Genomic DNA, 13,014 nt, shown 5'->3' on the forward strand with positions numbered 1-13,014 from the left:
TTGCAGACCAGAGCAGAAGACCCGTAGAAGGCAGCGGAGGCAGGTGAGGGGACCTCCGTCTGCTGTTCTTGATAATCGGATCGCCGCGGCAGCGTTGCGGGCGTTCCGATCATCCATTTTAGTGACTGCAGTGCTGCAGATGCCGTGATCTATATTGATTACGGCATCTGAGGGATTAATGGCGGATATACGCGCGATCGCGGATGTCGGCCATTACCGGTGGGTCCCTGGCTCTTATCAGCAGCCGGGACCTGCCGAGCATGACCAGAGCATCGCTCCGATGCTCGCGGTCATGTATAGGACGTAAATGTACATCCTGGTGCGTTAAATACCCCCGCACCAGGACTTACATTTACGTCCTGCGTTGTTAAGGGGTTAAGGACCTGTGACCACATGATAATGTGTTCACATGATGTATTTGTTACTCAGAGAGCACCAGTTAACCAGGTGACCTGCAGCTTGACCTATGGGCTCCTGGATCAGCCTCCCTTTATAAGAGGGGGAGCCATTACAATCTCTCTCTTATCACTCCTACTGAGGCACAGTAAAGACCAGACGTCTCAGAGCTAGTGTCCAGCACATCTGGAGGCCTCAAGCCTTACCTACAGCCACATTCCAGTAAGTCAAATCATCAATGTCTGCTGTCACTACCTTCAGTGAAGTCAAGTCAATAGTCAAGTCTATTATAGTCAGCGTGGCTGTCCTAAAGTCTGTCAAAGTCACTACAAGTCCCAGCAAGCTGCGAGGTCCTTCTGTGTTACTGGCCACCTCTCTGGGATCCTGGCCTAGCTGTAAAAACCATCTGTCTACCTCAGTAAAGCTACCGTTAACCCTAACCTGGTCTTGGACTATTATTGCCCTTCCTAACCTTGGGATAGCGGAGCTACCTTCAGGTGGTTACTTAGGAAAACCACGTCCTGGTATAACAAACATTTAGGGGTTAATAACATCTGCCCCTAGGCTACAACATCTGCCCCATTCACCTCACTTTCACACCCCTTGGCTCACCACAAATGCTCCTGCTGTATTTCAAGAATATGTCAATGATAACAGCCCCTGTCCTCCATCACCCTGGCATGACCAAGCAACTGAAAGTAGATGCTTGCTGAGATAGTGTAGGGGTTATTCTGTTGTAGAAAAGGAAGATTTGCTACATTTGCGACTAACGGTTTCTTTTCAAAACTCTTCTCCCAGTGGAAAAAAACTACACCATTGGGGACAGAGAACTGATTGCTGACAAAATGGCATTAGAATGGCGGAGATACATCCTAGAGGGGATACTGCATCCGGTGATTATCTATACAGACCACAAAAAACTAACTTACCTACAGTTCGCACAGCGGTTAAACCCTCAATAAGCCTGATGAGCACTCTTCTTTTCAAGGTTCAATTTCCTGATAAATGTTCTTTTACACGGAACAGAAGTGTAAGATTATGCTTTCTCCTGGTCCTTTAATCCAAAAGAGTGAGGAACCTGAACACATCATTGACCCTACTTACTATTTTTGGTAGCTTCAGCCAAGGAAAGGGATATTTTTTTCAGGAAAGACCTATGTCCCTCTTTCCAAAAGAAAAATAATTCTCTCCTGGGGACATTATTCCACCCTTGTCGTGTTACAACAATCACATGATCTCCTTGGTTATACATTATTATGAGACAGATTTTTTTTTTCCATTTAAATCTTTTAATTAAAACTTTTCAATCATATGCAAAAGCAATAGAACAATTCCAAAAATGTTTGCAATGAAAACAGCATTATATCAACCAAACGGCCTAGAGGTAAAATACTCAAATGCTCCGCATGAAAAGAATTCAGGAGAGCCATATAGACACTTTAACCTGTTCCAAACCCCGCAAATTTCTAATTTTTGCTTACATTTCTGTCTTCTCCACCTTCTTACAACCTTTTCATTTTTTCTTGTACATTTTACTGATACCCTTCATTTTACCCTATTATAAAACCTGAAAAAAGGCTATTGCAATTTTGTGGGGCTATAACAATAACTTGTATTGTGCCTCGCCATGTTCTGAACCCAATATTTTTTTATTTTTCCACTTACAAAGCTGTCAAAGGCCACATCTTTTGTGCTGTTGTAGTGTCCCAGTACCAGTGGTCCAGCCACTATCCTAAGAAAGTTGTTGGGTGGCTGAGAGTCAAAGCTGTTCTGATGGCATAAATGTGTATGAGGTGATGGAGAGAGAAGTACACGAGCATTTTGATTTTGAGTCATTCAATGCCCTTTTTTCATTCGTGCACAGCTCGATCCATGCTTTTCAGTATCCAAACTTGGTCATGTGATCACCAATTTGACTCACTGAAAGTCACATGCCCTAATGTGTCAGCTGACTTCCTGTGAACTACATTCTTGCTAGCTCCCAGACCCTCCCCACTCAGATCTGTATACTGCTGCTATCTATATGGGTGTTACGTCCAGCGCTCCGGCCAGACATGCTGACCATGAGCGCTTTCCTTCTTTGCCCTCCTCAGCTGGTGGGGCCGGGGTTCGCATCGCGGTATGCGCCCGCATGCAAATCCCAGCCCGTCACTCACCTCCGCTCTCTGTTGTCCCTTCCATTCTCTCGCAGCGCCGGCACACATGCCCCTGCCTCCTTAATGACCACGGATGTAAATGTATGTCCTGGTTTGGCGTTACTTCCAGCTCCAGCACCAGGACGTACATTAACGTCCTGTGTATGACAGCGAGCATCAGAACAGTGGGGGAGGAGGGAAAAAACGAAAATGCAAAAATAAAATTGGCCTGGTCCTTAACGGGCCAGTGCGCCCGTAATAATGACTTACACCTGCATCTTTTCTATAAGTACCTGTGTCACGATGCCGGCTGGCAGGAGGTGGATCCTCTGTGCCAGAGAGGGATTGGCGTGGACCGTGCTAGTGGACCGGTTCTAAGTCACTACTGGTGTTCACCAGAGCCCGCCGCAAAGCGGGATGGTCTTGCTGCGGCGGTAGTGACCAGGTCGTATCCACTAGCAACGGCTCAACCTCTCTGACTGCTGAAGATAGGCGCGGTACAAGGGAGTAGACAAAAGCAAGGTCGGACGTAGCAGAAGGTCGGGGCAGGCAGCAAGGATCGTAGTCAGTAAGGTAATAGCAGGAGGTCAAGTACACAGTAAGGACAACACAGTAACGCTTTCACTAGGCTCTAGGGCAACAAGATCCGGCAGGGAAGTGCTGGGACAGAGAACAGATATAGTCTGGGAGCAGGTGGAGCCAATCAAGCTAATTGGGCCAGGCACCAATCACTGGTGCACTGGCCCTTTAAGTCTCAGGGAGCTGGCGCGCGCGCGCCCTAGAGAGCGGAGCCGCGCGCGCCAGCACATGACAGCAGGGAACCGGGACGGGTAAGTGACCTGGGATGCGATTCGCGAGCGGGCGCGTCCCGCTGTGCAAATCGCATCCCCGACGGCCATGACAGTGCAGCGCTCCCGGTCAGCGGGACCGACCGGGGCGCTGCGGAGAGAGAGACGCCGTAAGCGCTCCGGGGAGGAGCGGGGACCCGGAGCGCTAGGCGTAACAGTACCCCCCCCCCTTAGGTCTCCCCTTCTCTTTGTCCGGTAACTGCCTCCCCTGGGATGAGGAGACCGGGAAAGAATGGAGGGTTTCCTCAACGGCAGGCAGTACAGCAGGAGTGGGAATGGGGAGGGAGGGCAGAGGGCGAGGCCTGGCACGGGGCAGTGTGACACCAGGACGGGGGCCATGGGGAGGCACCGAGGCTTGCCTGACTGGACTGGGAGGGGGGGAGAGGCACTTCTTATGGCAGGACGGCAGACCGGTTACAGGGGGAACCACAGGGTCACGGCAGGGAGTACTGGGAACCGGTTTAAGGCAGTCCTTGAAACAAGAGGAACCCCAGCTCTTGATCTCCCCTGTGGACCAATCCAGGGTTGGGGAATGGTGTTGAAGCCAGGGTAGTCCAAGGAGAATTTCGGAAGTGCAATTGGAGAGGACCAAAAACTCAATTTTTTCGTGATGAGGTCCGATGCACATTAGGAGGGGCTCCGTGCGGTAACGCACGGTGCAATCCAACCTGACTCCGTTGACCGCGGAAATGTAGAGTGGCTTGACGAGACGGGTCACCGAGATGCGGAATTTATTCACCAAGGACTCACAAATAAAATTCCCAGAGGCACCAGAGTCCAGGCAGGCCACGGCTGAGAGGGAGGAGTTGGCTGAAGGGAAAATCCGCACGGGCACCGTGAGACGTGGAGAAGCCGACTTAGACTCAAGAGACGCCACACCCACGAGAGCTGGGTGCGAGCGTGCGTTTCCCAGACGTGGAGGACGGATAGGGCAATCCACCAAAAAATGTTCGGTACTGGCACAGTACAGACAAAGATTTGCTTCCCTACGGCGATTCCTCTCCTCCTGGGTCAGGCGAGACCGATCCACTTGCATGGCCTCCTCGGCGGGAGGCCTAGGCGTAGATTGCAACGGAGACTGTGGGAGAGGTGCCCAGAGATCTAAGTCTTTTTCCTGGCGGAGCTCTTGATGTCTCTCAGAAAAACGCATGTCAATGCGAGTGGCTAGATGAATGAGTTCATGCAGGTTAGCAGGAATTTCTCGTGCGGCCAGAACATCTTTAATGTTGCTGGATAGGCCTTTTTTAAAGGTCGCGCAGAGGGCCTCATTATTCCAGGATAGTTCAGAAGCAAGAGTACGGAATTGTATGGCGTACTCGCCAACGGAAGAATTACCCTGGACCAGGTTCAGCAGGGCAGTCTCAGCAGAAGAGGCTCGGGCAGGTTCCTCAAAGACACTTCGAATTTCCGAGAAGAAGGAGTGTACAGAGGCAGTGACGGGGTCATCGCGGTCCCAGAGCGGTGTGGCCCATGACAGGGCTTTTCCAGACAGAAGGCTGACTACGAAAGCCACCTTAGACCTTTCAGTAGGAAACTGGTCCGACATCATCTCCAAGTGCAGGGAACATTGCGAAAGAAAGCCACGGCAAAACTTAGAGTCCCCATCAAATTTGTCCGGCAGGGACAAGCGGAGGCTAGGAGTGGCCACTCGCTGCGGAAGGGGTGCAGGAGCTGGCGGAGGAGATGGTTGCTGCTGTAGCAGAAGTTGCGACTGAAGTTGTTGCACTATGGTGGACACTTCCGACAGCTGGTGGGTTAGATGGGCGATCTGTCGGGCTTGCTGGGCGACCACCGTGGTGAGATCAGAGATAGAAGGCAGGGGAACCTCAGCGGGATCCATGGCCGGATCTACTGTCACGATGCCGGCTGGCAGGAGGTGGATCCTCTGTGCCAGAGAGGGATTGGCGTGGACCGTGCTAGTGGACCGGTTCTAAGTCACTACTGGTGTTCACCAGAGCCCGCCGCAAAGCGGGATGGTCTTGCTGCGGCGGTAGTGACCAGGTCGTATCCACTAGCAACGGCTCAACCTCTCTGACTGCTGAAGATAGGCGCGGTACAAGGGAGTAGACAAAAGCAAGGTCGGACGTAGCAGAAGGTCGGGGCAGGCAGCAAGGATCGTAGTCAGTAAGGTAATAGCAGGAGGTCAAGTACACAGTAAGGACAACACAGTAACGCTTTCACTAGGCTCTAGGGCAACAAGATCCGGCAGGGAAGTGCAGGGACAGAGAACAGATATAGTCTGGGAGCAGGTGGAGCCAATCAAGCTAATTGGGCCAGGCACCAATCACTGGTGCACTGGCCCTTTAAGTCTCAGGGAGCTGGCGCGCGCGCGCCCTAGAGAGCGGAGCCGCGCGCGCCAGCACATGACAGCAGGGGACCGGGACGGGTAAGTGACCTGGGATGCGATTCGCGAGCGGGCGCGTCCCGCTGTGCGAATCGCATCCCCGACGGCCATGACAGTGCAGCGCTCCCGGTCAGCGGGACCGACCGGGGCGCTGCGGAGAGAGAGATGCCGTAAGCGCTCCGGGGAGGAGCGGGGACCCGGAGCGCTAGGCGTAACAACCTGCAACTCCTACTAACCCCTTCCGGATCTTTGTTTGCCACTGTGCCCTAGTGAAAGTTATTCAGTGTCTTGCCTTGCTAGTTCCTGACCCCTCAGTTCCGTGACTTGACCTTGATCCCCTGCCTCCTGCCTTTGACCTCCTGCTATGTTCCTGACTTCGCAACTGTGCCGCCTGCCCTGATCTTCTGATATCCAGACAACTTCTGCTATTCCCTCCTTTGCCTCGAATCTCCTCAGCTGCCTGTGTGGTCGAGTCGTGCCAGGGGTAGCACCCTGGGTGCCGACTGCCGCAGCAAATCCATCCTGCTTTGCGGCGGGCTCTGGTGAAAACCAGCGGCACCTTAGACTCTGCTCCCCGGCACGGCCTAGAGTGCTACAGCCTACTGCCGTGAGTCTTACAATGGAATTAGGATACACACCTCTACCGAGGTTATGTTCATTGTATTTTTTCTGTTTGTACAGCGATTTTGCCAAAACCGTTGCAAAAAGGCGAGCTCAGGGAGGACAGAAACCTCCCATGGAGCAGGAGGGCATCACAGTAAAACTTTTAAATTTTTATTGTGATTTTGGAAAATCAGAGCAGAAACTAAATGCATAAACTAATGTGAGGAGTGACTAAAACTAAACTTTTTTTTATTAGTTATCCGAATAAAAGATGCACTGGCCCAAGGGCAGTGTGGACAGCTTGTTGAGACTTATATACAGGGAGATACATCAATCTCTCCTGTGCATATGATGTGAATTGAGTTGTATTAGTTTAACAGCTTGTATATAATTGTTATTGCGTCTCTACTGATGACAAATTGGTACATTGATTTGCCTATTGAACATCACTCTATATTTGCATCTTTTATTCGGATAACTAGTAAAAGTTAAGTCTATCTATCATTGACTGGGATAACTGTTTAATATATGTGAATATATACTTTATCTTATCTATATGTACATAAAGAAACAAAATGCCAAAACTAAAAACATTTCAAATGCAGTAAAAATTAAATGCTTCAATCTTCATAAAACATCTCAATTGTGAATAAAGGTCAATTCATTTTTGCTTAATGGCAATATTTATCTAAATAATGCACTTTGAATAAGAAAATGCATCAAAACTGCATACAGTGTGAACTAACACCGACCCACCCATGCATCTCAGCTGTTTAGGTTTCTGATTGCTGGTGTCTAGCCAGGTGAATAGGTTGGTCTCATTAGGTGAATTGCAATGATTGCATTTTTTAAGATTTAAGTTTAAGTTCAAATGAAATGTGCCATTTCTTAATGAATTTCACACGCTAAATTCAAATATAATAATGAAACTTGTTAGTTGGCTCTAGTTTTCATGCAATGAAACATTTTACATTTTCCAACTACAGGTAATAGGCAAATAACACTGTTCTACAGGTAAAAAGTTGCAAGCATGAAAACAGCTGTTCTTACATAATTTTGGGGTGCTAAAAACGAACATAACATAAAAAATGTATAATGGCTCTAGTTTCCATGATATAAGTAACCAACTAATGAAGTAAGGTTTATAAAATGCATGATGCAACTTACACCACAGATTACATAGTCAGTATTGATGACCAATAGAAAACCGCCAAACGTAACAAGATGATGCAATATTAGCTAATATTACCTCACCAAATTCTATAAAAGTCACAGTATCTGTTGCTTGGTAAGTTTAGGGTGGGTTTACACTGAATTTACTAACTACAGGAACTAGATCTGGTTCCCGTATCCCACCCGAACCCCTTCTCATTCATTTAAATGAGCCGACCAGAGTCAAACAGTGACTCCGGTCAGCTAATTTTTCCCCTGTATCTGGTTTTCTGACCGGACTGAAAACTGCAGCCTATCCCTATTAACTATTCTAACCCCTCCCTCCGCTCCACCCCCAAGTACATTAATCTACATCTATCTACACTATCTTCTCCCTCTACGTTGTAGGTCCCCCCCCCCAGTCCCTAGTTTAAACACTCCTCCACCCTTCTAGCCATCTTCTCCCCAAGCACAACTGCACCCTCCCCATTGAGCCGGTATCCGACAGCAAAGTCGGCCCAGTTCTTCATTATCCCAAACTCCTCCTCCCTACACCAGCTTCTGAGCCACTTGTTTACCTCTCTAATCTCCCGCTGCCTCTCTGGTGTGGCTCGTTGTACAGGTAATATTTCAGAAAATATTACCTTTGAGGTCCTTGCCTTAAGCTTGCGGCCTAAGTACTTGAAATCATTTTTAAGGACACTCCACCTACCTCTTACTTTGCCATTGGTGTCAATATGTACCATGACTGCTGGGTCTTCTCCAGCCCCACTCAGCAACCTGTCATCCCGATCCGCAATGTGCCAAACTCGAGTGCCAGGAAGACAACACACTTTTTGGCGATCCCGGTCTTTGTGACAGATCGCCCTGTCTGCCCCCCTAATAATTGAGTTCCCCACTACCAGTACCAGTCTGGCCTGCCCTGCACTCCTCCCTCCCTCCTTACTGAAGCAGACACCCCCCTGGTGGTCAGAGGCAGAGTCCTGCTGCAGTACTGCTAGCTCTGAAATGGCATCCCCCTCATCTGCCAACTGGGCAAACTTGTTGAGGTGTGCCAGTTCAGGACTAGCCTCCCTGACACTTTTCCCTCTACCCTGTTTTCTAACTGTAACCCAGCTAGCTGCCTGACTGTCCTGCACCTCTGTCCCACTATCCTCCCCCACCTCTACCCCAGAGAGTACTTGCTCAGTGAGCAGGAGACTCCTCTCCAAGTTGTCAATGAGTCTCAGTGTTGCCAGTTGCTCCTCTAGATCCAGGATCTGGGCTTCCAAATGAACAACTCGCACACATCTCGCATAACAATTTGCACCCTCAAACTGCTGTTCAAGGATTGCATACATTGTGCAAGATGTACACTAGACTGCATTTTCCAACATGCCTTTTCCATCATTACATTGATCTGTTAGAATAGTGCCCTACTGGTACAGCCTGCCACAGGGAAGGGTTTGAAACAGGGAAATGTAAAACGAATCTAAAGGATCCAAAAAAGAAAATAGTCCATTTATATGAATGATATATAGATGTTTGTGAGCACAAATATATTAGACAATAGCAAAGAATAAATGAATAATAGTGTCTAAATACAATAACTAAAGAGGTCTAATTATAGGTATGTGAGGTTGGGTTAAGAAAGTTAACTTCAAGGTTATAGTTATGATAGTTTAATGGTCTCACACATATAATGATCGAATATGCATCTTGGCACCTAGATTCATATATGGCAGAATTTGTTGCATAAATGAATAGGAATGTTTCATTCATCTGAACTCAACTCACAGACTGAGCTTTCCACCCAAATAACCCTGCTCAAATGAATGGACTTGATTTTTAAATTTCTGCAGCAAAATCTGTGTCAATCCAACTTTATATGCTTACTAACAACCCTTCGACAAACATTTCAGGATAGGCTGTCATGTGTGTCCATAAGAGGTAGCATTATTTCTGGCCATTATACAACTTGTAGATGACATTGTCCACAAGTTTTCCCCTCTCTAGGCTCCATCTCCACTTTGTAGTTTCTTGACTAGTAGGAGGAAACTAGCTGCTATGATGTCTCCTATACACTGTACACACAGAAGAAGTCCCTAAACAAAAGTCTCATGGTCTATAAGCCCACCTATTCTCTATTGTCTTTAGACAACATTTATTGACCAACAATTTAGCTATTCTTGGTGCACATTGATTTTCGCAGTCCATGGCAACTAAACATAAAACAGTAACCCTACTGGAAAAGACTGGATGAATTAGATTTGACATAAATGTATTGCTTGGTCCATATGCTGCATTTATATATTTAGAGACAGTGACAAGAATGGTTGTAGGGAATCGCTATGTTTCTGCAAGGTACCTGTTGTATGTGGATACCAGGTTTCAGGAAGGGCAAATCTCATCCATGGAAAGATAGATGAGATGGTAATACCAGAAATTGTTAAATCCCTGGCATGACTTAGCTTGATATAGACTTTGGTAAGTCCTGTTATCGGGCCTGAATTCTTATGGGATAAAAAGCAGGTTTCCTGACTATCCCAGATCAGCACAGGTGCTCAAGACAGCTCATCTCTGTGCTTTAAAACTAGGTGAGAACCAGTCTGCAAGGTAGGCTGTGAGGAACCTGCACCACTGATGAGAGATCGAATGTTGAAGTTTGCAGCATGGATCATCATGCGATCAGCATATCGCTGGCCACGGCGATGTCCCACTGCGGCCGGTGATAGACTGAGCGCAGTGTCATGTAACAAGCCTGGGCCCTGTTTTCTCCCTGCTGCCCCAGCCTGTTACATGACACTGAGTTTAGCATATCACCGGCACAGGTGGGACATCGCTGCGGCCGGCGATACACTGATCGCAGTGTGACTGTTACGCCGAGTGCTCCGGGTCCCTGCTCCTCCCCGGAGCGCTCACGGCATTCCTCTCTCTGCAGCTCCCCGGTCAGACCCGCTGATCGGGAGCGCTGCACTGACACTGCCGGCGGGGATGCGATTCGCATAGCGGGACACGCCCGCTCGCGAATCGCATCCCAAGCTACTCACCTGTCCCGGTCCCCGGCTGTCACGTCCTGGCGCGCGCGGCTCCACTCCTTAGGGCGCGCGCGCGCCAGCTCTCTAAGATTTAAAGGGCCAGTGCACCAATGATTGGTGCCTGGCCCAATCCGTCTAATTAGCTTCCACCTGCTCCACGTCCATATAACCTCACTTCCCCTTCCTTCCTTGCCGGATCTTGTTGCTCTTGTGCCTAGAGAAAGCGTTTACTGTGTTTGCCATACCAGTGTTCCAGACCTCTTGCTATCACCATTGACTACGAACCTTGCCGCCTGCCCTGACCTTCTGCTATGTCTGACCTCGCCTCTGTCTAGTCCTTCTGTCCCACGCCTTCTCAGCAGTCAGCGAGGTTGAGCCGTTGCCGGTGGATACGATCTGGTTGCTACCGCCGCAGCAAGACCATCCCGCTTTGCGGCGGGCTCTGGTGAATACCAGTAGCAACCTAGAACCGGTCCACCGGTACGGTCCACACCAATCCCTCGCTGACACAGAGGATCCACATCCAGCCTGCCGAATCCTAACAGTGATGATCTTTGCACACAGAAGCAGGAAGAAGACCAGGATTGGATGACAGAAGAGTTATTTCGGTACAACTGGGAAGCGACGGAAGGTGAGTTAAAGTTTGTTTTTTTACTTTTTGCAGCCCCTGCCCAATGGCATTATAAAAAAAATGAATCAACATGTAACAACATCAATCAATCACAACATGTGTGGCCCAGAGTTCCACAGTCTTCTACAATAAAGAATCTTTATCTATGATGATGGTGATGATGGTGATTGCGTTAAAGGCTTCTTTTCTCTGGACATACTAGATGCCGCTAGGTTCACACATCAGAAAATTTACCAAAGTATTTTCTTTTACGGGCTTTATTTTCGTCCATAATTGGCAACAGAAAAAAAAGATATTAAAAAAAGTGACACTTTTTTGCTGATTAGGTACGAAAATGCATGTGTAAAATAAAATGGTAAATTTTGCAATGTGTGAGCTCAGCCTAACACTGAATAATGGATAAAACATATAGTTTAGTAATATAATTATTATTAAAGTAATTGTCGATTTTTACAAAAGATGACAAACAATAATAGCTGTGAGTTTCTGTGAGAGTCTTTATGACAAAGCTAGGTGCTACTGTATAGTTCACACAAACCCAATCATTATCTCCTAGTAAATAAAGAACAAAGAAAGAAACAAACCATAAACATAGTTAAGCAAAAACTAATATCAACCTGACTAGTTATTCTATGTAAGGGTTATTTTATGTTTGTCAGTGTACTGGTTGCATTGATGAAATAGTATAACAAAATAATATGTTTCATTGAAGAACTAATGATCTTACCTTATTCATATCAAATGTACGAAACATTTGTTCTATGTAGCTGTTGGCTTCTCCACTTAGTCCTCGCAAACCAAAGAACTGCTTGAATTCGTGTAGAGTTAGCTGCCCTGATGGACATTCCGTCATAAACTTCTTGTACCAGTGGTGGATTTCCACTGCCTGCAGGTCGTCCACTGTGGAGCTGCTTGTATTGCCCATTTTTTATGTTTCTGTTTCAGTCCTTTCTGAATGTAGATTATTATTATTATTATTAAGGCTTCAATTCTTATCCACAGCTTGTAATGCTTTCTTCAAGTCAGAAGGTAAAGGCTTTGTATTTCGGCACAAGAAAAATCAGGATAAAAGAGGAACACTTATACGTTAAGTCCAGATAATTCTTTCAGACTCTTAATCTTCAATACCTGGTGTGGTTTACACGGAAGACTAAAATATAGTAGGGTGTTCTGTATTCTGGGGTCTCTCCGTTACCGGCAATCCCCTCAGCACAGTTTCCCCACTACAGTGATGTATAGTGGCTTTTAAACTGACCCTGACACCTCTTGGCAGTGACCGGATTCTTAATCCAACCTGATGCCATCCATAGACGGAATGTATTTATATATACTAAGACAGTAACATTGTCAAGGTTAATCTCTTTCTTTAAGAGATTATAAACTCATGGTCAGAGCCTCTGGTGTGTTTGTTTCACTGTAATTATTGTCCATGTGAACAATATGTTTTATAACGCTATGGTCTGTATTCAGTCTCTATTGGAAAAGACATTATCAGCCATAAAAGATATATTATATTGACCTGACCATTGTGGTATTTAGGACAATAATTTAAGGATCACATTTTATTTTATATAAGAACTTATAAATAAATATGCAGAGTGAGGGTCAGAATCAGGTTCGAGGGTCAAAAGTCCAGGATAGTACACTCAGTCCAGAATCACAAATCCGAAGGGTAACAAATACAATGTCAGTGATACAATCCAGCAAGAATGCATGTTAGGCAGAAAATACCAATCATAGTTGACTATGGCCAGCAGTTGCCTGTTTAAATCTTGCACCACCAGGCAGCATGGAATGCCAGCACCGAGCCTAATCAGCCTGGCATCTGTGCTGCTTTAAAGGCTAACCAGCCCAGCAATCAGTCATAGCAACAGAGCGACATGGTTTG

General features: G+C 47.1%; 1 protein-coding gene across 2 annotated transcripts in view; it reads right to left on the reverse strand.

The window, feature by feature from the left end:
• LOC130368786 (guanylyl cyclase-activating protein 1-like) overlaps nucleotides 1–13,014 on the reverse strand; it is a 77,748-nt gene that overhangs the window by 37,055 nt on the left and 27,679 nt on the right. Inside the window, exon 4 of one of the 2 annotated variants that reach the window (XM_056573002.1) lies at nucleotides 11,854–12,162. In XM_056573002.1, the coding sequence (XP_056428977.1) occupies nucleotides 11,854–12,051 (198 nt within the window). In that variant the 5' untranslated portion in view covers nucleotides 12,052–12,162. The remainder of the gene's footprint in view (nucleotides 1–11,853; nucleotides 12,163–13,014) is intronic. The other variant, XM_056573003.1, reaches the window with a different exon arrangement.

Source organism: Hyla sarda, chromosome 4, assembly GCF_029499605.1.
Source record: "Hyla sarda isolate aHylSar1 chromosome 4, aHylSar1.hap1, whole genome shotgun sequence".
In the NCBI taxonomy this organism is placed as follows: domain Eukaryota; kingdom Metazoa; phylum Chordata; class Amphibia; order Anura; family Hylidae; genus Hyla; species Hyla sarda.